The following is a 24,041-nucleotide window of genomic DNA, read 5'->3' on the forward strand; positions in this document are numbered from 1 at the left end:
AAATTTCTGTTTGTTCCGTTATCAATGTTACTCATCATGCGTGTCGATGTTTGTGGAAAGTTTTTAAACCGCACTACCATTTGTCTTACGATGGTGCACATAGTATATTTTAGACAAGGTTAAAGAAGGTTGAAGTTCCTGGGGATGTCTGTATCAAAATATGGACAAGAAAGAGAACCCTTAAAAAAATTCAGAATCGATCACATTTCGTTGTTAAAAAGTAAACATTCTTCCAACGATGAAAATAGAGTTTTCAACAAGGGAATATCTTCAATGAAACCGTTGACCGTGTATAAATAGTCTCTCTCCCTCAAAAAAACAAAGAAACGCGATGCAGAAATGTTTATTTCTGCAAAATGGGGTACTATTTTAAACAATAAAGGGGAAGAATTTTTATCCTACCAAATTGTTGAAAACCATGCACTACACCTTTGCATAAGGCCATCCGTGGGATTTGTTCCTCCCCTAACGACGTTACTTGTTCAGCGGCAAACATTTTGAGTGCCTACACGTGTTGCCATGGAACCCACTTAAATTAAAGTTTGTGTTGTCGCAGTCGGTAACCAAAACACAGTGCTTTTACCCATTGCGACTAGTTCTCAATAGTCTGTCAGGCAATGTCTTGAATTATTGTGTAAGATGGCGGTATTTGGAGAGAACAACTGGATGGATCGTCATGGATGAGTGATGACTTTTCGCTGACATAGGAGGGAGTTACAGCAGTGTAGAGTCACCGAGGTTTACCCTTGTTTATTGCCGAGGATATTGTCCGAAGTCTACGGGCTTGCATATGTCTCACTGAAATAAGTTGAGGGGATAAATTTAAATGTTATTTGTTTTATAGTGTCAGTGGAATGAACAAGCTGGCAGCAGTGATATCGCATAGTACTGATGTGATGGCTGGTAACTGAGTGAAACCATGGAGTTAAAAAAGGATGGTGAAACCAATAGATGTAAGAAACTGACGGATGTAAAGAAAGGAAAATCGGGTTTGTAGAGCTACATCACAGATATGTTTCCTGTTGAATCATTTCATAATTTCTTTATTGAGGCATACACTTGCTACAAATGTTCCCAGATGTACCACGATGACTGTGTCCTATACTTCTACAACAGTCAGTGTTTGGTCAGTGTTTACCATGTGCGTGTTGTGAGGTTGAATATTCGATAAAAAGATTTCAGACAACAAAGTCGGTTAAACCAAGGCCTCTAGTGAGTGACCGTGGTTTAACTTTCTTCGTGGGGCTTTTGTTTCGATCTCTTATAATTCGGAAACGAAATGTGTGTTCCTTTGCAACACAGTCAGGCGTCACCCGACGCTTGTGAACGTAATAACTTTTTTTATAGCAGAAAGCATTTTAACCGAAAACATCAGCGCGAAAGACCTAAAAGTTCAACAGACAAAACGACGAAATTGACTTCGGAAACAGAGAATTTTGACCCGAGAAACTGAAAAGTCCAACTTTGGTTGACGTTAGAGGCCAGCAAGGCCTACATTTAGAAGCGGATCTGCAGGAACCTGTAAACTGATCGGATTGGCGGGTCGAGACCACTTAATATTCATGCACCTGAGTAAAACTATGCGAAAAAGCGCCCTCACATCTGTGCATTTTGTTATGTACACCCCGGCCCGGTGCTCTATCTACCTCATTTGGATGAACGCGTCGAATTCCGAACTTACTTTTGTATTTAGCAAGTTTTACTGTGAACAACAATGCGCGAGATTCAACACTGGAAGGCAAAAGGTGATGGTTTTGAATCCTGTAGAAAAATAATCTGAATAGAAAATTTTTGAGCAAGACATGTTTTACATGTTTTACGTACGTTGCCCAGTGATGGCGAGTTGTCACAGGGGAAATTGACACAGCAGGTATGAAAATCTTTCTCAATTTTGTTACTTCAAGTATATGTGTAAAATAGATAACAGCGGGTATTTGCTTTCTTGTGCTATGTGCTTGCATCAGTAGCGTTGCTCAAGTATATGTTCCTAATATTTTTAGTGTGGTCGCTTTTTGTAGACAGGATACTGAGCTGCCTTGGTCACTTTCATGAGCATATAGAATGTAGTCACAACTACAGAAAAGGCCCCAGTGATGGTTTTATGTGCACCTTTTCATTTTCTACACATCTTTGTATACAGGTGCAGCCAACGAACAATGCACTTTTAAAAAGGTCCTTACTATGATAAGATATATCGTACATGACAAATAATGTGAACTGACTAATTTTAAGTCAAGAGGGTAATTAATTAGCTGTTCATAATTTGTCCTCCCACAGAAATTTTTCGACTTACCCTCCCACACTCAAACTTCATTTTACCCAATCCCCACTTATTTTTTCCTGTTTCCCCTCCCCACTGTGAATTTTTGAAGCTCCCTCGCCCTGTGGCCAAAATAAACTTGCCAATTTCCCCTGCCCTGGAAACAATTCCCCTCCAAAAGTTTTTCGCCAAGCCCTGTCCCCAGGACAATCAACCGATATCCGCCCTGCCCTACAAAAAAAAACTAAAATTTGCTCCCCTACCACCTAAAAACATGTCCCCTGCCCTAGCAAAATTAAAACTTCCCTGATGGATAGCTCCGTTGGCTGCACCTGTTTGTATACACGGTTAAACAACATTATCACCGATAGTGTTTACATATACAAGTTTTGTCGATGCACTGAATCTTGTATGTTTCAGCATGCTGTAGTGAGACAGCAAGAAACTATATTTGATACACTACATAGAAATAATAAAAAAAATTATCAACAGTTGCAGCTTCTGTCGCGTTACAAGGCTTACTTGGGTGTTTCGTTATGAAAAAAGCATACATTTTTACATTTTTTCGTAATAAAATTCATAAAACGCGACAAAAGAGTTCCAGATTTTGTTTAATTAGTACTTACACTGGAACCATTATATGACATAGAAATGTTATTCATTTTCCATTGAATAACGTACCAAGCTATGGAATCTGACAATGTAAAAAATGTCGGGGAACCAAAATATTATCAGGTCCCTACTCACACGCAGAGCAAAACTATCAAGTCCCCCCTTTACTAGCTCAAAATTTTCAAATCCCTCTGAATTCCTCAAGTCCCCCTTTCAGTATTTGTGATTGCAGTTTAAGCCTTCAATGTTATACTAAACCTATCGAAGTCAGCGTGGAAGCACACGGGCAATTGACTATACACTTCTTGTTAATTTGTTGTCAAATTTGCTTTCAGTTCTTCATCAGTCAAATATCAAACGTTGTCGCCAAAGTTATAAGCTATCAGTCAACCCGTCTGCATCACTAAACTGACAATTTTTCGACACGATCTTCGAATGATGGTACATGGAATGACTCACTGCCAGTGTGTACAGGTAAGCGGCAACTTCTGCTGTTTTATCGGCTTTATAAATAAATTGATGCTTTGGAGAAAGAGAGGAAAATGTTTCATAGTGTGCACTGAGAAGACAATATTGTATAAAGTAGGAATGATTATCATAATTTGTCTATAATACGAGATCGGCAAAGTTACATCGATTTCGTGAAAACACTGCAAAGGTATTGTCCTGAAATGGTTCAATCTCTGCAAATGTGTGTGTTCAAATTTTGCCGTTTTAATCTGCATCAACATTTATGAAAAATATCAACAAAGAAAGTTTTGGTAACAGTTTCATCATATTTCCCTTGTCAAGATTCTTCGTTCCAACAACGTACTTCGCAATCAAAGAACTTCAGCACGATGCAGTTATCGATCGCTTGAAGCTACAGACACACTAAAAAAAATAAAATTTCAAGGTTTTCTTTTCCTCCATGTAAAAGTTGATCAGATAGAATACACATTAAATGGCCCATCTTACGAACAACATGTCTACTAAATTGTTTATTCTTTGTTTACAACTTTTCGACGCTCCACATGACCTGATTGCAATCGACACCGTGTTTATCACCATGTTTGTGTATGATATTATGCACTGCAGTAAATGTTGTGGTACTCATAAATTGTAAAGGAAATAGTTAGAAAGCGAATGAGAGCTTGAACAATTGACAAAATATGAAAAGCTGATGGCAATTCCCGCCACTGAACTTGCCCATTGCCCACTAAACGTACATATTCCCACATGTACATTTTATTTACGCAACACTCACCCAGTGTGCATCCCTTCAAAGCAGGGATGCAATATACATTTGTGTTCAGAGTAAAGCTACCGGACTCAGTGTTGGACTGACTGTCCCGAGTCCCTTGGCTCTTCTAGGGCATACGCAGCAAAAACACTTATCGTTTCAACATATGGGCATTGCTCCTCTCTAAGCTTATATCATCCCTAACTTTCTATCAACCACGACACATTCCCTCTCTCTACCTACTTTCCGGTACCCACCGTCAGAAAATTTCTTCCCACGACGTCAATAAAGTAAAGGTACCCAAGAGGTGACTGGAATGTTGCTCGCGCTTATGTTTTGGCGATGTATCTTTCGAACTCGGCCGAAAGTCAGGCGTTTCTGAAACAAATTAAGTATCAGGTATGAATTTTGAGAATGACAGGGAACGATCGACGGTTACGTGCTCCATGAACTTGTTAATTTTCACAGTAAAATCGAACACGGAAGATGACATGGCCTCAGGTGCAGGCAACGGAGCTATTCATCGAAAAAGCTATTCCGGGAGCAATTTTTGAGGGCAGGGGAAATTTTAATTTTGCTTGGGTGTGGGACATATTCAGCTGACCGGCAGGGAGCAGCTGCAGATTTTAGTTTCTTCGTTGGGCAGGGCATATATCGGTTGATTGGCCTGGGGACCGGGATTGGGGAAAAAATACGAGAGAGGGAAAGGTACTTGTTAAACGGGGATAGGGGAAGTTATATTCCATGGGGAAAGTTGACAGGTTTTTCCATCACAAGGCAGAGGAGCGTCATGTCTGCAGGGGAAAGATAAAATTATGAGGGGAAATTTTTTCCAGGGCAGGGGAAATCGACAGGGCAAGGAGCTTCAGAAATTCACAATGGGGAGGGGGAAAGGGTAAAAATTTGTCAGGAGTGGTTAAAAATGAACTTTGAGTGCGGGAGGGTAAGTTGAAAAGTTGAGGGGAAATTATGAAGAGCTAATTAATACCCTCTGGATTTAAAATTGGTCAGTTCACATTTATTGTCCTGCACTATGTCTTATCATAATAAGGAACCCTTTCGTTGGCTGCATCTGATGGCATGGTCTGCATAGCCATTTGGTTTCCAGACTTTGTTCTTTTCTTGCGTATCTACACACGTCTATGGTGCGCCTGGGCGCAGAGCAGAATTTTAGAAGACAGGCGACTGTGACGGCACCTGAAGCATTGAGGCTATAGCAGGATTTATATTCCCTGTACAGCAGTTCCTAAATTGTGACGGCGATACCACAGAGTGCGACTAAAAACCACCAATTACGACACCAGTGGTTTCGCGACAGCATCAGTTCTGTAACTCACCTCCAATGATCATTCGCGGTCCATGTCGTGACCGCCGACCAATAAATTTTACAATCTTGCCATTTTAATGGTGAAATATTATTTAAAAGAACTCGTCAGATAATCCTCATTTAAACCGCAGTTTTTGTTCAAGAAAAAACTACCTGGGCCTGGCCTGGGTCGAGTGCCGCTGCGAGATGTAGCTCGCCTTACCGCGGTTTAGCCGTTGCTGGCGTACTGTCAAAGTTTCATTCGTGGGCAGTGAAAAAGATAGCTCATCTGGCAGGCGAGACTGGCGATCACTCCACCATGCATCGCATTCACTATACTTTAGAGTGATAAAAAAACAGTTTGCTAAAACTCTGTCCTTTAATTGATACAATTAAGACGTTAATAAGACGATAGAATTGAAGTAAGTTCATATGCTCTCTCAAACAGTTTTCAATTGTTCATAATCTGTGTCTTAATCTCGACAGATAATAGCTTACCGTCACTGCAATTTGGAAGATAAGGTCATAAAGGTCTCTGAAAGTCCGATCACATACAAAGAGTTGGTAAAGTCGCTATTACATTTGTTTTTACAGTGCTGTCCTTGTAGAATCTTTATGCGACTCAGTTGTTTTGCAAGTGTTGTTCTTCTTCAGGGGAATTATGGAGAAAGGGTTCAGACAGCAATGGTTCTCAGCGGCATCTGTACAGTTGATCAAAGGATATATTGCGTCAAACTGCATAAAACATGGGTTGAAGAAGTCAGAATTTCGTTTTTTATACTTTTGTATCTTTACTTGTATTCTCAAGTATTTGTTTTGGAAACTAGCGCATTTTGTTTTGGAAACCTACGCATTTTGTTTTGGAAACCTACGCATTTTGTTTTGGAAACCTATACATATCGGTGAGAAGGACTTGGCAAGCTTTATGAAAACCCTACCACTCCATATTCTATTTATAACAACAAAAGTAAATGACGTCACACTTTCTAAAGCAGTACTCAACAATCTTTAAACAGGTGAAACTTATCGCTGATTATTTGTGCAAATCATTTTGTTAGAATGGATACTTTCAAATCAATGGCTTTGTAAGTTGCCGATACGTTTTCTTTTCGAACGTTGTCAGCTGGTTAATTATTGAATTTAAAGAATTAATTTACCGAACTTTCCTGTCGTCTCCACTCTCTGTAATATGTACCACTCTATATAAACTATCAATGTCTTGTTTTTAATGATAGCCTAAAGCTTGGTTTTATTGTCTTGACACTTTTGTCTCAATTTGCGCAGAAATCGCACATCGTGTGTTAAACACACAAAATGTAATTTTGAACACATAACGAAACATTAACAGAAAAAAGTGATCAAAGGTTGTCGTATATCGTGCTGATTGAACTACGTTACAAGAAGAAAATTCTTGGCCCCCTCATATATATCGCGATCTTTATCTCATCGCTCGTGATTTTGACAAAACACGTTTTACAAGTTTCTACAATGTAGGTTCCGTTGTCTGGTTAGTTTCGGTATCTGAGACGGTTACTGCTTCTGGTAATTTTTCTCGCCAACCTCTTGGTTAGTGTCTCCCCTGTTGGTGCCACAGCGTTCTGCTGTCTAATTTTAGATCGCTTCTTCAAATGTGAGTTTCGCAACTGTGACTGGTTTGACTTTAAGTTCCGTTGTTACACCAAAATATCGTAGGCTCGTTCTTTAAAAATAAGTTGCGCTGCCTTTCATTTCCCCTGAATAATCCTCGTCTTCCCCTGGCATGAATCCTTCCTCCGACATTTTGATGGAATCTGAATCGACAGGTGACACGGCATTATCATGTCCGTCCTTGGTGCACTTGTAGCCCTCGATGCAAGCCAGGGTAAGACCCATACAAGCGAACAGAAAACTCTTACACATGAAGAATAGATACACGGCACTGAGTTGCTTCAAAGGAAGGTAGATCTCCTTGAAGAGCAAACAGCGGATGACTAACAGGGGGATGTCATCGAAGAAAGCCGAGGTGATACTCAGACCAAGTCGATACCTTACGCCCTTCTCTTCTTCTTCTGTCTTTTCCTCGGCGAACACCACCGGGTAAAAGATGAACGTACACGTGGAGAGAAACTGGAGTGAACTCACCGAAGCGGCAACGGCTACTGCGTATGCAAGGTACGGATGAGGCAGAACTTCAGCGTTTAGATCGTCGAGAAATGCGAGAAGATCAAGTGCCTCCGTCAACCATACAATGGCGAATTTCAGCATTTCTGAGAAGGTGATACCACCACGTGGTGAGAAGAGTCGGATTATGACGATGACAAGAAAACACGCCTGTACGAACAGGATATCCTGAAAAAGATACGAAATTAGATAAAAGTGAATCAATGGGAGAAATAAAAATCTGTGAGGGATAATGAAGTGGGTAAACCGTCGATAAAATTCGCATTCATTTGACTCATCTGTCGAGACCAAGACCAGTTTGTCAATATTTATATTTCTCCCGTCAAGAAATACCAGCTGTTTCTACCTCTGTCAAACCTATACCTTACTTCAGGTGAAGAATTCATCACATAATATTTGCATCAGTCTAAAACCTTGTTAAGAAGTTGATTACGGAGAGAGAGAGAGAGAGAGAGAGAGAGAGAGAGAGAGAGAGAGAGAGAGAGAGAGAGAGGGAGAGAGAGAGAGAGAGAGCGAGAGAGAGAGAGAGAGAGAGAGAGAGGGAGAGAGAGAGAGAGAGAGAGGGGTCGGGGGAATGAGCGTTTTACAGACATTAACTTTGAAGAGATTTAATGACATTTTTTTACAAAAACACAGCAACTTTTGCAATTTATTTATTTATTTATTTATTTATTTATTTATTTATTTATTTATTTATTTATTAATGTATTTATTCCAATAACTTTTTTAATTTCGATCCTTTCTCAAATGATGTAAAATTCTCTATCGAACACCCTTCAACTCTTACCAAGTTGTAATCTTGTGGAGTCCATGGCCATTCACCGATATCGAAAAGCTCCGACCGTTCATCGTGCAGATACTGTTGTTGACTTAGAGATATATTGTTGGCTATCTTATAGTGGGCGACTTGAACTCGGCTTATACAAACAAAGGGAACCCAGACCAGCACTTGGAGAACAAAACAGAGCAAAGGATCGCACCATCTGCAAATAATCACAAATTTTGGCTTAGATTTGTTTGAACGGTTGATGAAGACTATATTTTAACCACAGTCACCTGTGATCTATTCCGCTCTGCGTTATAGACGCAGAGCGGAATAGACCACAGGTGACTGTGATTTTAACCGTAGCTGTAGAACAAGTAGATCCACAAACGCCAAACCGGTTAAGTTACATGTTGTCAGCAAGCGAAACGAGTAGCAGCAATTCATTCAGTCGATATACATGTACACAGTCCCTCCACCCACAGAGGGACTGTGACGTATACTTTGTTCACTGTGACCAGAGCATATCAGAACACAATACTTGTTATATCAGTTCCTCATGAGATAAGATTTATGGGCCTTACCTCGTATAATGGAGGATAATATGTCTCAAGATCGGACAGTATCTGTAGCTCTTCCTACCGCTGACGGTAAAAACTGTGCCCCGACCATTTATAAAGTTCATAGCTCTCAGCCCAATAGCAAAATATCGAAAACACTACAATGCTCCGGAGATTGGAAATGGTCAATTGTCATTGTTAACTGTGCATATTGCTTACTTTCGCACGTCGATACAGGTTTGTCGTGGTTGCAATTAGACTACAGACCTGCAACGGACTGTATTTCACACTATTGTAGTTATGGTCGTCAAACTAGGACAAACCATGGATGTACAAAAATTAGACAAACTGTCGGGAGGAAGCTTTGAAAAGTTTTTTTACATGATGAAGTTGTAATCATTTTCAAGGGTATAGTCGCTCTATTAGCGATGAGCGAGTTTGCATTACAAGAGAAATGATTCCATTTAATATCTTGTCAAAAATACTTACGCGAAAAATCCATAGAAGTTATTAGCGTAGCAGCAGCAGCTTCCGATGCAGCGATTCAATCGCTCCGGTGTCAAAAACCCGATGAAAATTACCAGAGAGACAATTACTTCAAGACCGCTTGGAATCAATGTTAGATAAAAGTAGATGTCGTCTACCAAGTAGTTATGCTCCATATAAATACGCCATGCAGTCACTACAGCCGCCAATAATGCCAGGATGGACACAAGAAATGAATTCAGAAATTCATATCTTGTTATTTGGCGACGTCCGAGGGACTCATTGCAGCAACAACACCCCATATTAGATCTCTTGTAACAGGCTAGGCTAGTGCCTGAGGTTTGGCAGGTTATAAATTCAACAAGATGTACACAGAGAAAGTACGTAGACAGGATTGATTAGCAAGGTTGACCTAATAGTGACCGCTTGGCATATAGTCTACGTGTACGAAAATCTTGAGAACAACGCTTACGAAATGTTTTGTCCGCTGTGTATATTGTGTGTTCGGTATAAAACATGCGTACGTATCTATTCTGTTTTGACTTTTGATTTCTTCTCGTTTTAGCCGGGGAACGATACAAACATGCAGGAGATTTTACGTTGTCTAAATCAATCGACATAGTCAACTCTTTTTATTCAAATGTTTATTCGCTTAAGTATCAATGCTACTCATCATGGTTGTCAATGTACGTAGAAGGTTTTTGAACCGCATTGCTCTAAAATCTATTACACAAGATGTACATAGTTGAAGAGGATCGACGTCCACGGGTATGTATGTACCAAAATATGGAAAAGAACTAAAACTCTTGAATTCTTAAGTTCCTAATCGATCAAATTTTGTTTAAAAAGTAAACAATCTTCCGATTATGAAGCTATAGATCGAAACGTGGAATTGCAACAAGAAAATATCTTCAGAGAAACCGTGTATAGTGACGTCATAGAGAATAGTGATTCTCTCTCCCTCAAAAAAAATGCGACGCAGAAGTCATGTTTATTTCTGTAAAATGGGATTCAGATCTATTTTAAACCCTAAACTGTGAGAATTTTCATCCTACCAAATTGGTGAAAACCATGCACCAAAGGGCGGCATGTCATCATAAGGCGCAAGGGTTCCTCCCCTAGCTACGCTCTTTGTTCAACGTTAGACGTTTAAATGCACACACATGTTGCCATGGAACCCATTCAAAGTTTGTGTTGTCGCAGTCGGTAACTAACATACAGTAGTTTTATCCATTGCGACTAGTTCTCAATAGTGTGTCAGACAATTTCATGAATTATTGTGTCCTTAATAGCTGTAGGAGAGTGGTATTGGCAGAGAACAAATGGATGGATCGTCATGCATGAGCAATGAGGTAGCAGGGAGTTACAACAGTGTAAATCACCATTGCTTATCCTTGTTTACGGCCGAAGATATTGTCCAAAAATCTATAGGCTTGTTTACATCTATTGAAATAAACTGAAGGGGATGTATGTGTTTTCATCTGAGTTAGTGTAACGAACAAACTGGTAGTAGTAGTCTCGCAGAATACTGTCGCCTGGTATCTGAGGTAAACCAGGGAATCGAAGGAGAGACGCATTAAATGAAGGAAAATGGGGTTTATAGAGCTATATCACAGAGACATTTCCTGTCGAACAATTTCATAATTTCTTTATTGAGACGTAAATGAGCTACGCACGAATTACAACTGAATCAATAAATATCAAAATGATCCGAGATTTGCCCCGATGACTTCTTCTTATTTCAGTTTCTGCTCAGGTAAGTTTTTGGTTAGTGTTCAGCATATGTCACAGGGACACAAAGCATTACCAGTCATAGCAAGAGTGTAAAAAAAGTAATAAATTTATGATTATGAATACTGTAGTGTGCACAGAGTCTGTCGAGGCAGTACTATGACCGCGCATCAAGTTACTGCGCAATGCTGCTGCCGCAAGTATTATTTTAGGGTCTGCGCTACAACAGCGTGAATTTGGCATAAATACTGATCATCATTTAGGGATCAACTGCTGGTTCTGTGTGTATACAATAATGACAGAAATATTTAATTTTATCAACAGTATTCATAATCATAAATTTGTTTAATATTTTGTACACTCTTGCTGTGACTGATAATGCCTTGTGCCCCTGTGTATATGCGTGTTGTGAAGTTGAATATTTCATGAAGATATTTCAAACAACAAAGTTGGTTGAACTACGGTCTCTAAATCTAGTGAGTGACCGTGATTTATTCGTCCGGTTTGTTTTTCTTTCCGATCTCTTTGATTTTGTACTCCAAAAACCAGTGCAGTGTTGCTTTGAAACAGAGTCAGGCGTCGCCCGGCAATTGTGAGTACATATATTTTATAACAGAAAGCGTTTTAACCGAAAACATCGACGCGGCAGACCTAAAAGTTTAACACACTAAAATAAGGGACAAAGGTGAAGCAGAGAATTGGAACGCGAGAGAGAAAAAGTCAAAATTTGCGATTTAGTAATACTGTCTCTTGCCTCGAAAATATTATAACCCCCCCCCCCCCCCCCGGAACATTGCTCATACTTTCCGTGTAAGAAAACTTCAGACCGTTCTTTTTCGAAATAGAGAAAAAAAATCAGGGGTCACCGCTCAAAATTCGGTACGTGACTTGAGAAACAAACTATCGAATATTTACTGACATTTGAAATTCAAACTGTCCACCATCCCTGTGTTAACTTTATGGGTAAAAATGTAATTTTCTATTCCCACAAAAATAAACCGGCGAAAGCTAAGTTCACGCAATGAGCTTCACAATAAAGCCCCCACAAGTGGCAGACCAAAAAATTATAAACGTTTGACAGTCTAATTATCTGTCCCCGGGACGCATCCTACCTAAAACTTTGCATGGGGGTTATGTCATCACCATCTTTCTTGTAAAGTTGTTTTGATTGTGAGGCCTACATCAATCCCTAATATTATACACTTCACAATTTGTCGCAGTCGGCATTTCAATAAAACACACAACAATAAAGCTCTTTGCGTCCAACTTTATTGACAACAACCTACTAAATGTTAACTTGAATGGGTCAATATTAATAGAGGAGAACAAGTGTTAGGGACGGAGCAGCAGATCTTTGGAGGGTGCACTTGTGTAAGGGATGTAGCATTAGATGTTGGGAGGAAATAACTGGTGTAAGGGACGGACCATTAGATCTTGGGCGAAGTCCACTGATGTAAGGGCTGGTCCATTATATCTTGGGAGGGTTGTACTGGCATAAGTGATGGACCATTAAATCTTGGAAGGGGTGAACTGTAAGGGACAGACCATTAGATCTTTGGAGGGGTGAACTGGTGTAAGGGATGGACCATTAGATTTTTGAAGGGGTAAACTGGTGTAAGGGATGGACCATTAGATCTTCGGAGGGGTAAACTAGTGTAAGGGATGGACCATTAAATCTTGGAAGAGGTAAACTGGTGCAAAGGACAGACCATTAAATATTGGGTGGAAAGAATTTTTGAAAGGGGCGAACTGTTGAATTGGACAGATCAGCAGATCTTGGGGTAAACTGGTGTATGGGTTAGACCATTAGATCATTGGAGGGGTGGTCTGCGAAGGGACATGCCATTTTAGTCAGCAAGCATATTATACACCAAATCATTTTTAAGCATTGACTTTTCCAAAGGATCAAGTGGCTGACCCATAAATAACAAACAAGATCTAGCTTTGAACCATGTGGGGGGAAAATATTACGTCTTTCAACAAAATAGACTGTGGGCGTTTTGCTCAAGGCAGTGTGATGGTAAACTTAACCAGGTTTCCCTCAGTATTTGAAAGTCAGGAAAACTAAGTAGGCACGTTACCATGGTTCTCAAAAGTTTTACAAATGTTCTCTGATGAGGTATGAAAATTTCTTTAGAAAGCTTGGTGCTGATACAAACTTCTTTCAACAGAAATATCAGAAACAATTGGGAAAGAAAAACTTTTATAACTGAACCTGGAGCATTTTATTAAAAGTTTCTTACATAGTAAACAGTACAACTGACACATCAGCTATCAAACTACAACACCAAATTCAATATACAAGCATAAAAAACTACAGTATAAATATTACTTGAAAAAAAGATATTCTTTAATTTCCTAACGAGATTTGTAATATTCATTACAGTAGATAGCCAACTTTTAATACCCTTGACATTGAACAAAACTATATATTATTCCCTTATATGCTTATATATTATATGTGAAATATGAATCCCAGTTCCACACACATACCTACATGTTCTGTACATACACACACACATTGACTCATGCATACACATCACACTATCTTTATTGCTGTGAGTTCATTTACAATTGAGTTGACTATTAAACAGCAGAACAGCATGACCTGTAACCAATGAAAACTAATAAAACCAAGCTAGTTATTGTATTACACAGCCTTAAGATGGGTCCATACAACTGATTGCCAGTTAAAATGGTAATACAACACTTCACTGATTCAGATTAGTAGACTGACTACATATCAATACAAGCACCTTGAGTGTTAGCAAATGATGTAGGTTTTTAATCTCTGGTGTTGTTTTAGGTGTGCCTTGCAATGAATGCATGCCTCTCACTACATGCAGTGCAAGGCCGTCAATTGCAAGGACCAGAGCTATGTCATAATAATATGTAAATGAGTTGAGAATATTGCTTGATCACTGATGGCAGTAACAATGGCAACACCCTGTGGTACATCAGACTTATCTAAACTTCAAAATGGTTTTTGATTTGCAGATATGACTGAGCACACACAATCTCTTGTCCCAAATTTCAATGTTTTGTCAGAACTATCATATCAAGGTCCAGTCAAAATGTCATGAGATTATTGTTAAATACTCAGTATTAGAATAACAATTCCCTGATTTTGAGATCACTATGATCTACAGCAATCTCCACATCAGAACTTTTTATTCTCAAATTACCCTGTTACATACACCACAAGATATCTCTACTTGCTCTCTTGTAAATACAGAAACACATAGTAGCATGAACATGTGCATCATGTATGTAGATACATTACTGAAAATCTACAATTTGATGTCTCCCTAATTTTCACATCTACATTACATCAGTGAAAATAACTTCTATTTCATTCTCTTCACAATAAATTATTTTACTAAGATACCCCTTGAAAAACCTGATATTTGACAAAGCATGAATAAATAATTTTAGAAAATACCTGACATTTGACACTTGGTAATAAATACTTAACATTAAGCCATATTGAAACAGCCAGATTTTGATCAATATGTATGAACAATTATTTCAGAAACAATATGTATGAACAATTATTTCAGAAACTGACTGACATTTTACTTTTTTAGAAATAAATATTGCCTGATGGAATTCATCAATGACAAACTGACATTGACTATAGGAATTGACATAGTCTTGAAACATATAACATCATCCAAATTTGTTAACCTGCACATTCGATTTTCAATCAACATGTCCTCTTACTGTATTTCAAATACATATTAATAATGAAAACTCCAGGTACAGTATAATTTAGCTGGTATGATTATGACTGTAAGATACTGAATTTTTCATTTTTCACTGTGTGTAGAGCACTTTGCCCTGAGTTGCAACTTGTATTTCTGAACTCTAAGAGCTAATTTGAGAAATTCTTGAAATTTCCTTGAGTCAGCCATCTGCCAATATATGTAATGTGTATTATTTTGATGAGTCAGTGAGAACATTCTTGAGCAAGTGGTATATGAAACTGCCATAGAGGGCGCACTAATATTGAGATGCACTGAGATGGACCAATATTTGCTATTACTGGAACTTCAGAGACATTTGCATCAGTTCAGAAATTCATTCAGTCCATTGATTTTTACTGTGGCATACATACTATTAAGTAAAATTATGATCCACATAATCATATTGAGAGTACGTATTAAGTTTATGACACTTTTCACCCCCATTCCAAAGTAAATGCTCAAACTTCCCTGATGGTAAAATGGGTACAATATTATCAGAAGTAGGAAACCATGCAGGTACAATATTTGCATACTTGAAGAAACAACGTCTGTAATATTGAAAACATTTTATGCATTTTGTCATCAAGACAAACTTCCTTGTCTTTTCAATTGCCACAGTTGTCTCAGCAAGTCAGTCTGTTGGTGTAAAATAAATGATCAAGAACCAGTTGTCAAAGTAAGCATGGCAGACCATACCTGATTGTCAATGATGTTGATTGTCATACAAAGCAAATTGTTTGAAATATGTAAGTGAAAACTCTTTATGTTCTTGCAGCTGATGAGAGGCAGGCAAGAAAGAAAATGGCTGAGAACATATCAAGAACCAGTTGTCAAGGTAAGCATGGCAGACCATACCTGATTGTCAATGATGTTGATTGTCATACAAAGCAAATTGTTTGAAATATGTAAGTGAAAACTCTTTATGTTCTTGCAGCTGATGAGAGGCAGGCAAGAAAGAAAATGGCTGAGAACATTTGAATTCTGAGTAAAAAATCTCCGCTAGCTGTTCACACTGTCCATTGCAAGTGTAACAGTGATAGCAAGGGTGTCATATTCAATATTCAGATGTCTTCAACAAAATGATTGATGAATAGCTGCCTTATACCTACCTCTGTCATATCTATAATAACTGTTTCAGAGTCAGGAATTTTGAAGATTCATTCAAGGCAAAGTCAAGATTAGTTGCCTTCATGATATCTTCACACAGGTTGTGGTGAAAATTTTCTCTTGCCAAAGACTTGTATTGAGTGGTGAATCATATTGGCATAGAGGTACAATAGAAGTCATACATATGGCACAGTTTACTTGTAGCAAGCATACATGTACGTATTTAAGATGTGAAATAGACTGAGTAAAAATAAAAGCAATATCCCTACATCAGTTGATATGCAGGTTTATAGGAGTTTCATTCAGCACCAAACATTTCACTTGCCTTTTCTCAGTAGGACATGTAGCTTGTTAAAAGTCAGACACTGACAGTACCAAAAATATGTATTGCTAGCAAATGTTTGAAGATTTCACAATTGTTATCCTGTTCATCCCTCTATTCTATGTACATAGGTCCACAATATTTGTTGATAACAATGGGTTTGGGCTAAACCATGGTCATAAACGGGTTAATGCATTCATTCTTTTTGTGGGAGAACATCGTCTGATACTTTGCACTAAATACAAAAATATGTCCCTTAAACTTTAGAAGTTTAATATTGGCAGTGGATAATTTCAAACTGTGGAATGTCAGCAATGAGTTGAGAAGTGACAAATACAAGAGTCACCCTGTAAACATTTCGAATTGAAACTTTATAGACAAACCAGTCGACAATGATCATCTCATGAGTTCATTTGAAATATTTACAGAGAAGCTGATAATATTCTTAGTTGTCATTTGCCTTTGCAGCTTGCTTCTCCTTTTCTTTCATTCTCAAAGCTTTCCTAGTCTCATAGCGTTTCTGTCCCTCTTCAAATCTCAGCCTTTCTCCTGCAGATTGTGGCTGGTGATGAGAGATAAAAAACAGAGAATTACTTGATCAGTCAGCAAATTTGCATGTTCTATGCATTTGTTCACTGATACAAACACAGAAATTCTCTAGAGGTTTAGAGTTTGACCATGTACTCAATCTTCCTAGAGTTATCAAACTTTACTGGAATCTGCTGGTCACTGTCTTAGATTGATCCAGAAGTTTGACTTGCAAAAGTTGTTTTTTCAATGAAACAGTTTTGACTTCCCTGCAATGATGGTAAAATTGCAATAACTTTACCTTCAGTTGTGGTATTGGCAGTGTTGTTCTTCCAGGGCCCAATGATACAAATGTGAAGTATGCGTTTACAGCTCTCTCCTTGTGTGTCTGTCCACCAAAAACCTGCTCCACGTCCACAATGACTTCAATCTCCATGGACTTAGCACTGGTAAATGTAGCCCTGCCAGTCAGGTATAGCACACTTCCTAACCAGGACAAATTTGATGACAATAAAGGACAAAGAGATTAATGATACTTTTCAATAAATGTCCAAATTCTTAATTGAATATTTGTTATTTTGTGATGTTGGTTTGTCTATAAGCCCCAACTATTTACTATATGTCTGTCATATTACAGATGTATTGACAATGATTGCCGGATATGTCTGTCCATAGTGACTGGAAAAAATAGTTGAGAAACTGGCAAGGCTCTTTTTCAGGATGCTCATCTTGCTAAACATTTAAGTGCTACCGTAACGAGTGCTAAAAAGTTAGTCTATAGTGCTAAGCTGTCAGATGTTGAGGACCAGAAAAGGGTCAGACAAGCACTGTTACAAATTGATTTTGTGATTACAATTACAATCAAAATCAGTGTTACAAAATGATGCTGAAACTGAGAACCACCTTAAGTTCCTTATGTTTCAGTTTGCTCTAATGTCATCAGTAAGTGTATTGGGCATAGGATGTGGTAATTAATAAAAACCTTTCAACAACACCTTTCCAAAATAACAATGTTATTCATACAGTAAAAAATCTACTGGTATACAAATTCTGTTAACATAATATGACTAATGACATTCAGTTACCAATCAGAATCATCTGTAAATTCAAGTCAATTCATTATTTGAATTACTTGAATTTACAGAAAATATGAAGGATTTTTGAGAATCAACTGTTACTCAGGGCAATGTGTTTGCCAGATCTAGAAATTCTGCCATTCAAGGGTGGAATTGGAATTAAATTGAATTTTGTTTTTATTGTATGTCAAGCATCAATCAACCTTTGAAATAAAGAAGGAGAAAATTGATGGCAACAAACTCAATGACTCAATCACCCTTGACCTAACAGCATTCAAGCAAGTACAGGCAATGAAAGTTTTGAGAGTGCTTTACCTTTCTGCACTGGTTTGTGGAAGTTAGTAGCATCTAATGAAGCAGTGACGATCTGAGTCCTGCAGTGTCTAGCAGCAACAATACCGGCACATTCATCCATCAGTTTCATTGTAACACCGCCTTTACAGAAGCCGTGAATTGCACAGTCAGATGGACTCACAAGGTGAACAAGATTGGACTGAGAGTATGGTACAGTATGTGGTGTTACTCCTGGAAATATCACCAAAGAGCAATAATACACTCACTTGTTTTGTATGGCTGGAATAAAAATGTCACTTGGACAATTAATGAAAACACTTTCATTCAAGAAGACAAATAACAGTCCCAAATAATGTCAGCATTTAACTCATAATACGTAATTAATCTGCTGGTATACCAATTCTGTGAACATAATATGACTATGACATTCAGTTACAAATCAGAATTTACTGACAACACTGACTGACTAAAATGCTTACCCCTGTTCTTCACATACACATCACAGTCCCCACAGAAAATGACCCAGTCACACTGAAGAGTATAATTGTTTGTTTCAACTTTTCACCACCGTTTTTGTTTCACCAAATTTTATACGCTGACCCGATATTTATTCTTGATTCAGAGGCAACGGTTTACAGTTCAATTCTGGAAACTTTGAGCAAAAGTTTAAGCCTTTCAATTCTGAAGCATGTAAGAGGCACTGCATTGACAAATTCAGCGTAAAAGTGTGATCATAGATAAGGGTAGCAAAACTCTCTTTATCATATCATGACATAAAAGCACATTAGTATTCCTACCTGTGGTTCGTAATTGATCTATTTCACCAATGTCATAGCTGAAGTTCTTGAAACCCTGGTTAGACTCTCTCTCTCTTGTTTCTGGGCATGATACCTCTTACAGCCTTCTTCTTCAGCCTCTGGTGAAAGGAACTCTAGCTTGGGTACTTTTGCAATGGTTTTGTTGGGGGACGGAGTTGTCATTGTAGATAAGGGTACGTACCACAGAGTTGCTTTGTTGGTCAGTCTCTTCGTGCCTGAGAGAGGAATGCAATGTCCAGTGAATGAATGAATGAATGAATGAATGAGAGACATGAAAGTTTGCAGCAACACATGGAGAAATTGAGGAGTGAGATAATTAAAAGTCCACTTTACAAGTTGAAAACTGAATGATGCACAGGTTAGAAAGACATGAAAAGCAAAAACAACCTTGTAGGGTTTAAGTTGAAAAGGATGAAAATATTGTTGGCATGCTTGTCTCAAAACCGTAAGCAAGAACTCAATAAATTATTGCATGATGCATCAAGCTTACAAGTAACAGATATTATTACTTTGTACTTGAAGTAATTTGTGTTATTATTTATAACGCTCTGCTTTCCACATCAAGCGTTGTTGTAATTTCCCAAGAGGCCATCTGTACATATGTATACTTTGACACACACACAGACACAAACACAGACACAAACACAGATATAGACAGACAGATAGACAGACATATATATATATATATATATATATATATATATATATATATATATATATATATATATATATATATATAATATATATATATATATAATATTGGTACAGTTAACTAAACCTCTAAACCTCTAAATATATAACTAAACCTCTAAACCTCTAAATAAATATATATATATATATATATATATATATATATATATATATATATATATATATATATATATATATATATATATATATATATATATATATATATATATATATATTGGTACAGTAAACTAAACCTTGTCAAATAAATTCAACTGAGATACTACAGATTATGGAAAAAGTTGAAGGTTTTTTACCTTCCAAGATATTTTCAGCCCAGACATAGACACATACTTCAAGGGAATGTTCTGAAGTGTATGTGATTTCTGTGTGCAGCTGTGCCACTTCACCTATAAACATAGGTTTCAAGAAATCGGTTCTCTCCACTCTTGCCAAAGCTGTAATATATGGTTCATGCTTGCCTTCTTCATCCTGTCAACCGAAAAACAAATATTATCCACTGATAATTATCACTGATTATCACAGCACAACTCAGATGTACATTCATTACTGAATTGTAATATTAATGTGATTAAGGGTAATAAAGATTATTATTATTATTATTATTATCATTATTATTATAAATGATGACAAATGTATATTTGATAACTTTATTGTTGTTTCTAGTGGATTAAGGTAGAATGCTCCTTCGTACAGATATTTGGACTTTCAAATTTTTACAATTCTTTTCTATTCTACCAGATGTGGGGGCAGTTTTAAACTCTTAGAGTAAGAAACAGTTTCACCATTTTAGTTTTTCCAAAAATAGAAAATTCATATTTTGCGATAGAATTAACACAGGGGTGGTGGCCATTTTTAAGTTCAAATATCAGTAAACATCAGTAAATGTCAGGTTATTAGTGTTACTTATGACGCTTATACATTATAGAAAACAAACCGCTATTGTTTCTAGTCAAACTATGTCTTCAGAACCAGTAAAATATTGCATGTTACTAAGCATAAACAAGGTCCAAAGCAAGCATGAAAACACAATAAAAAAGTATGTAGTTTAGTTCTTTGTGAGCTTATATTATAGTAATGCAGTTCGTATTCATTGTCATCATAGACGTCTCATCTCTTCCTTGCTAACAAAAATTTGATATCCTGTACATATATCCTGTACAATTAAAGTTTACTTCGTTGTTGTAATAATACAGAAATTAGTGATTTCAAATTTTATGCAAAGAAAATGTTGATTACACCAACAAAGTGATTCAGGATTCAGTCAATTTGATAGATAAATATTGTATTTAATCAAAACTTCTCTCATCAAAAGACATTGCTCGTAATTTTAATATTTCAACTCACTTTTGCTTTATTGCAGTGTCTTGTTGTGATGATAGCACCAGCCTCTTCAATCATTTTCAGAATCACGCCACCGTGTACATTGCCAGAATTATTGGCATCATCTGGCATCATCAATCTGTTGCAAAAAAAATAAACAGTGCAGTGATGGTTATTTGTGGTTCTATATATATGTACAAAATAAAATGATATCATTTTAAATTCTGATTAATAACACACATACACTCATATTGGTATACAGACATCCATATACCCAGTATTGAGGTAAGCATATGAAGTAATCTGAGATCCAAATTACATACCAATTATTTTTGTTTACATCAGGGGATTTACCATGCACTCTTTCTGTGGACCGTTAAGGTAGAACGCACCTCGGGGACAGACATTCGGACTCTAAAATTTTAATTTTCTCTTCTGATATACCACATGTGGGGGTTCATTTTAAAGCTCTTGGTGAAAGAAAACTTTTCACCGGCTTAGTTTTTTGAAATTCGAAAATTTTCATTTTTCGCCATAGAGTTAACACAGAGATGGCGGCCATTTTGAATTTCTAATATCGGTAAATCTTGGGTAATTTGTTTCTCTAGTTCCAAAATTTGCACGGTGACCCCCTATTTTTATTCTTGATTTTGAAAGAGAATGATTGAAAGATTCCTTGAGGAAAGTTAGAGCAAAAGTTTAAGTCTTTCACTTTCGAGGTGCATATTACCTTAAACACTATACAGGGATTTGTATACAAATGGGATGAAGGAAACTGGATAACCATGATGGAGGTTCTGCAACATATTTACCTCAGCAAAGACTAAGAAGTGACCACACAGGATTTAAAGTGCCTCACATCTTTTACCAAATAATATTCAGATATATCATTGATTAAATCCTGATTTTTTGCATGTAGAAGCAATCAATATTGTCAACTTCTTCTCATTTTCAAATTTGATACCTGATAATTTCATAATCTTCAACACCAAGCAGTTTGGAGAAAGCCTTTTTTCCATAGTGCTCATGATCATATCATTATCAATATCATCAATGTTTTGTGACTGCATACTTCGGGCATATCTAACAATAATGCATACATGACGTTGATATTCATGTTTTGCTGATAGTGGAAAGTCATTTTGAATTTTCCAGAGTAAAATTCACTTTCCCAGAGTATCTTTGGCATCAAATCTCTCTATCAAATTCCAAAAATTACCTGATCCACAGTTTATCCATTACATTAACAGCTTCACACAACACAAATCTAGACGTGGCCAGATATAGAGACTCATGCTGCCTGCCATGTCTAATGAATATTCATATGTACCACCCACAGATTACAAGTGATAAATCTGTCAATCAGCTTTTACATCAGTTGGACAACCCCTGTTATTGAACAGTGGAGTTGTTTTTTTGAACAGAACATTTTGATCAAAAATTTGGCAAATTCTATGGGTGTACCAGTAGGATCTTTATATATATATATAATATATATATATATATATATATATATATATATATATATATATATATATATATATATATATATATATATATATATATATATATATATATATATATATATATATATATATATATATATGTTAAGAACATTTAAAGGGACAAAGCAGGCCATTTTTTCATGAATTTTGTTTGATACAAGATACTACAAATTTTGCTTGACATGTTGAAAGATACTGAATGAATGGGTGACCATGCATATATTCAACCCCTCTTTCAGAGAAGATAGACGAAACCATGGTGAAAATGAATTAATGGTCATACCAATTCTTAAAATTTGACAGCAAAATTTTAGTCTATGATACAATGGTCGCTAAGGAATAGTTAATCAGTATTCACTGTGTTTTGATATGTGTAGGCTTCTAGTATTATTAAACATTTCCTTATAAGAGCAAGAAACAGGGGACTGTCTCGAATTTGATATTTGGTCCACACTATAACCTTAACATGCTAATACCTTGAAAACACCTAGTTTGCATGATGTAAATTTGCATAATTATTGTCCGGGCCAATCAGAACCAAATCCCCATAATTTTCAAACAGTGGAAACCCCTCCCCACCCCCGAGTACAAGAAACCTAGAGAAAAGTGTTTTCACTGATATCAACATTTGTATAAATGTATTTGTTTTCCATAGCTTCAATGGCAAATAAATCTTTAGATTTACAGCCATCCACGTGTTCAAAACTTTATGAATACTTTTTCTAAACTCAATTTTTCCATGGTATGGAGGTAAAACAAGATCTCTTCCAAACATAGTGCACCGTGGCGTAATGACACAAGTACAGGCTACGTTGTTTTACTGTTTATATGAAAATCTTAGCCCTGGATCCAGTAGCATCGTGTGAAAAGCTGTTTTCAGTGGTTGGACGAGCTGTATTCCTTCTCACCACTGCTATTGATCCATCCATAGACAAACTGGGGGCCATCTAAACAACTCTTTCACTTCCCGTTTTCGTTCCGCATCCTCTTCGGGTACCAGGAAGCTGCATCGTGCATGTACCAAAATCGTATAAACTGAGCCTTTTTTACTGACTTCGGGTGCACCACCTTTTGAATACTTACCGTTCGCAATCATATGCAAAAGAAGCTAACGTGTATGTTACAGGAAAGATTAAATTGTTATATTGAATCACTGTCCTTACCGGCAAACTTCAACAAATTTCTGATCCGGACAGTGGGAATCACTATTATTTGCAGACGACATTTTTACAGGTGACAGGTGTTCAGACGTCAGTTATGACGGAAGCACGGCAACTGCAAATACGAATTCTAGACGGTAATTTGCCGACAAGGTGTACACATGTTCCTTCCAACGATAGACTTCTTAGCAATTTTTCATGAAAACATGGGCAACAGGTATGGCTTTGGTGATTACACCCAATAACCAGGACAAAATGCCAGCGTTACGTTGGGAACATTTATGACAAGCCACATAAACAGTACAGTTTCGGTCAAAGGTCACTACGCAAGTCAGATAGCAGTCGACAACTTGA

At 37.2% G+C, this 24,041-nt stretch overlaps 2 protein-coding genes across 2 annotated transcripts; both read right to left on the reverse strand.

Annotated features, from left to right (window-relative positions):
* Positions 1-5,760: 5,760 nt before the first annotated feature.
* LOC139136755 (uncharacterized) lies at positions 5,761-9,808 on the reverse strand. The gene is made up of 3 exons (XM_070704572.1): positions 9,373-9,808; positions 8,348-8,543; positions 5,761-7,728 (listed from the first exon to the last, which is right to left on the reverse strand). Exons 1-3 carry the CDS (start codon positions 9,669-9,671, stop codon positions 7,102-7,104), a joined length of 1,122 nt encoding a protein of 373 aa, XP_070560673.1. The 5' UTR covers positions 9,672-9,808; the 3' UTR covers positions 5,761-7,101.
* Positions 9,809-12,355: 2,547 nt separating this feature from the next.
* Positions 12,356-24,007, reverse strand: LOC139137807 (cytosolic acyl coenzyme A thioester hydrolase-like). The gene is made up of 9 exons (XM_070706076.1): positions 23,691-24,007; positions 21,047-21,161; positions 19,996-20,170; positions 18,992-19,206; positions 18,653-18,704; positions 18,195-18,404; positions 17,105-17,289; positions 15,702-16,837; positions 12,356-15,542 (listed from the first exon to the last, which is right to left on the reverse strand). The coding sequence occupies exons 1-8, from the start codon at positions 23,750-23,752 to the stop codon at positions 16,721-16,723; spliced, it is 1,131 nt and encodes a 376-aa protein (XP_070562177.1). The 5' UTR covers positions 23,753-24,007; the 3' UTR covers positions 12,356-15,542; positions 15,702-16,720.
* Between the last annotated feature and the right edge of the window lie 34 nt (positions 24,008-24,041).

Source organism: Ptychodera flava, chromosome 7, assembly GCF_041260155.1.
Source record: "Ptychodera flava strain L36383 chromosome 7, AS_Pfla_20210202, whole genome shotgun sequence".
NCBI lineage: Eukaryota > Metazoa > Hemichordata > Enteropneusta > Ptychoderidae > Ptychodera > Ptychodera flava.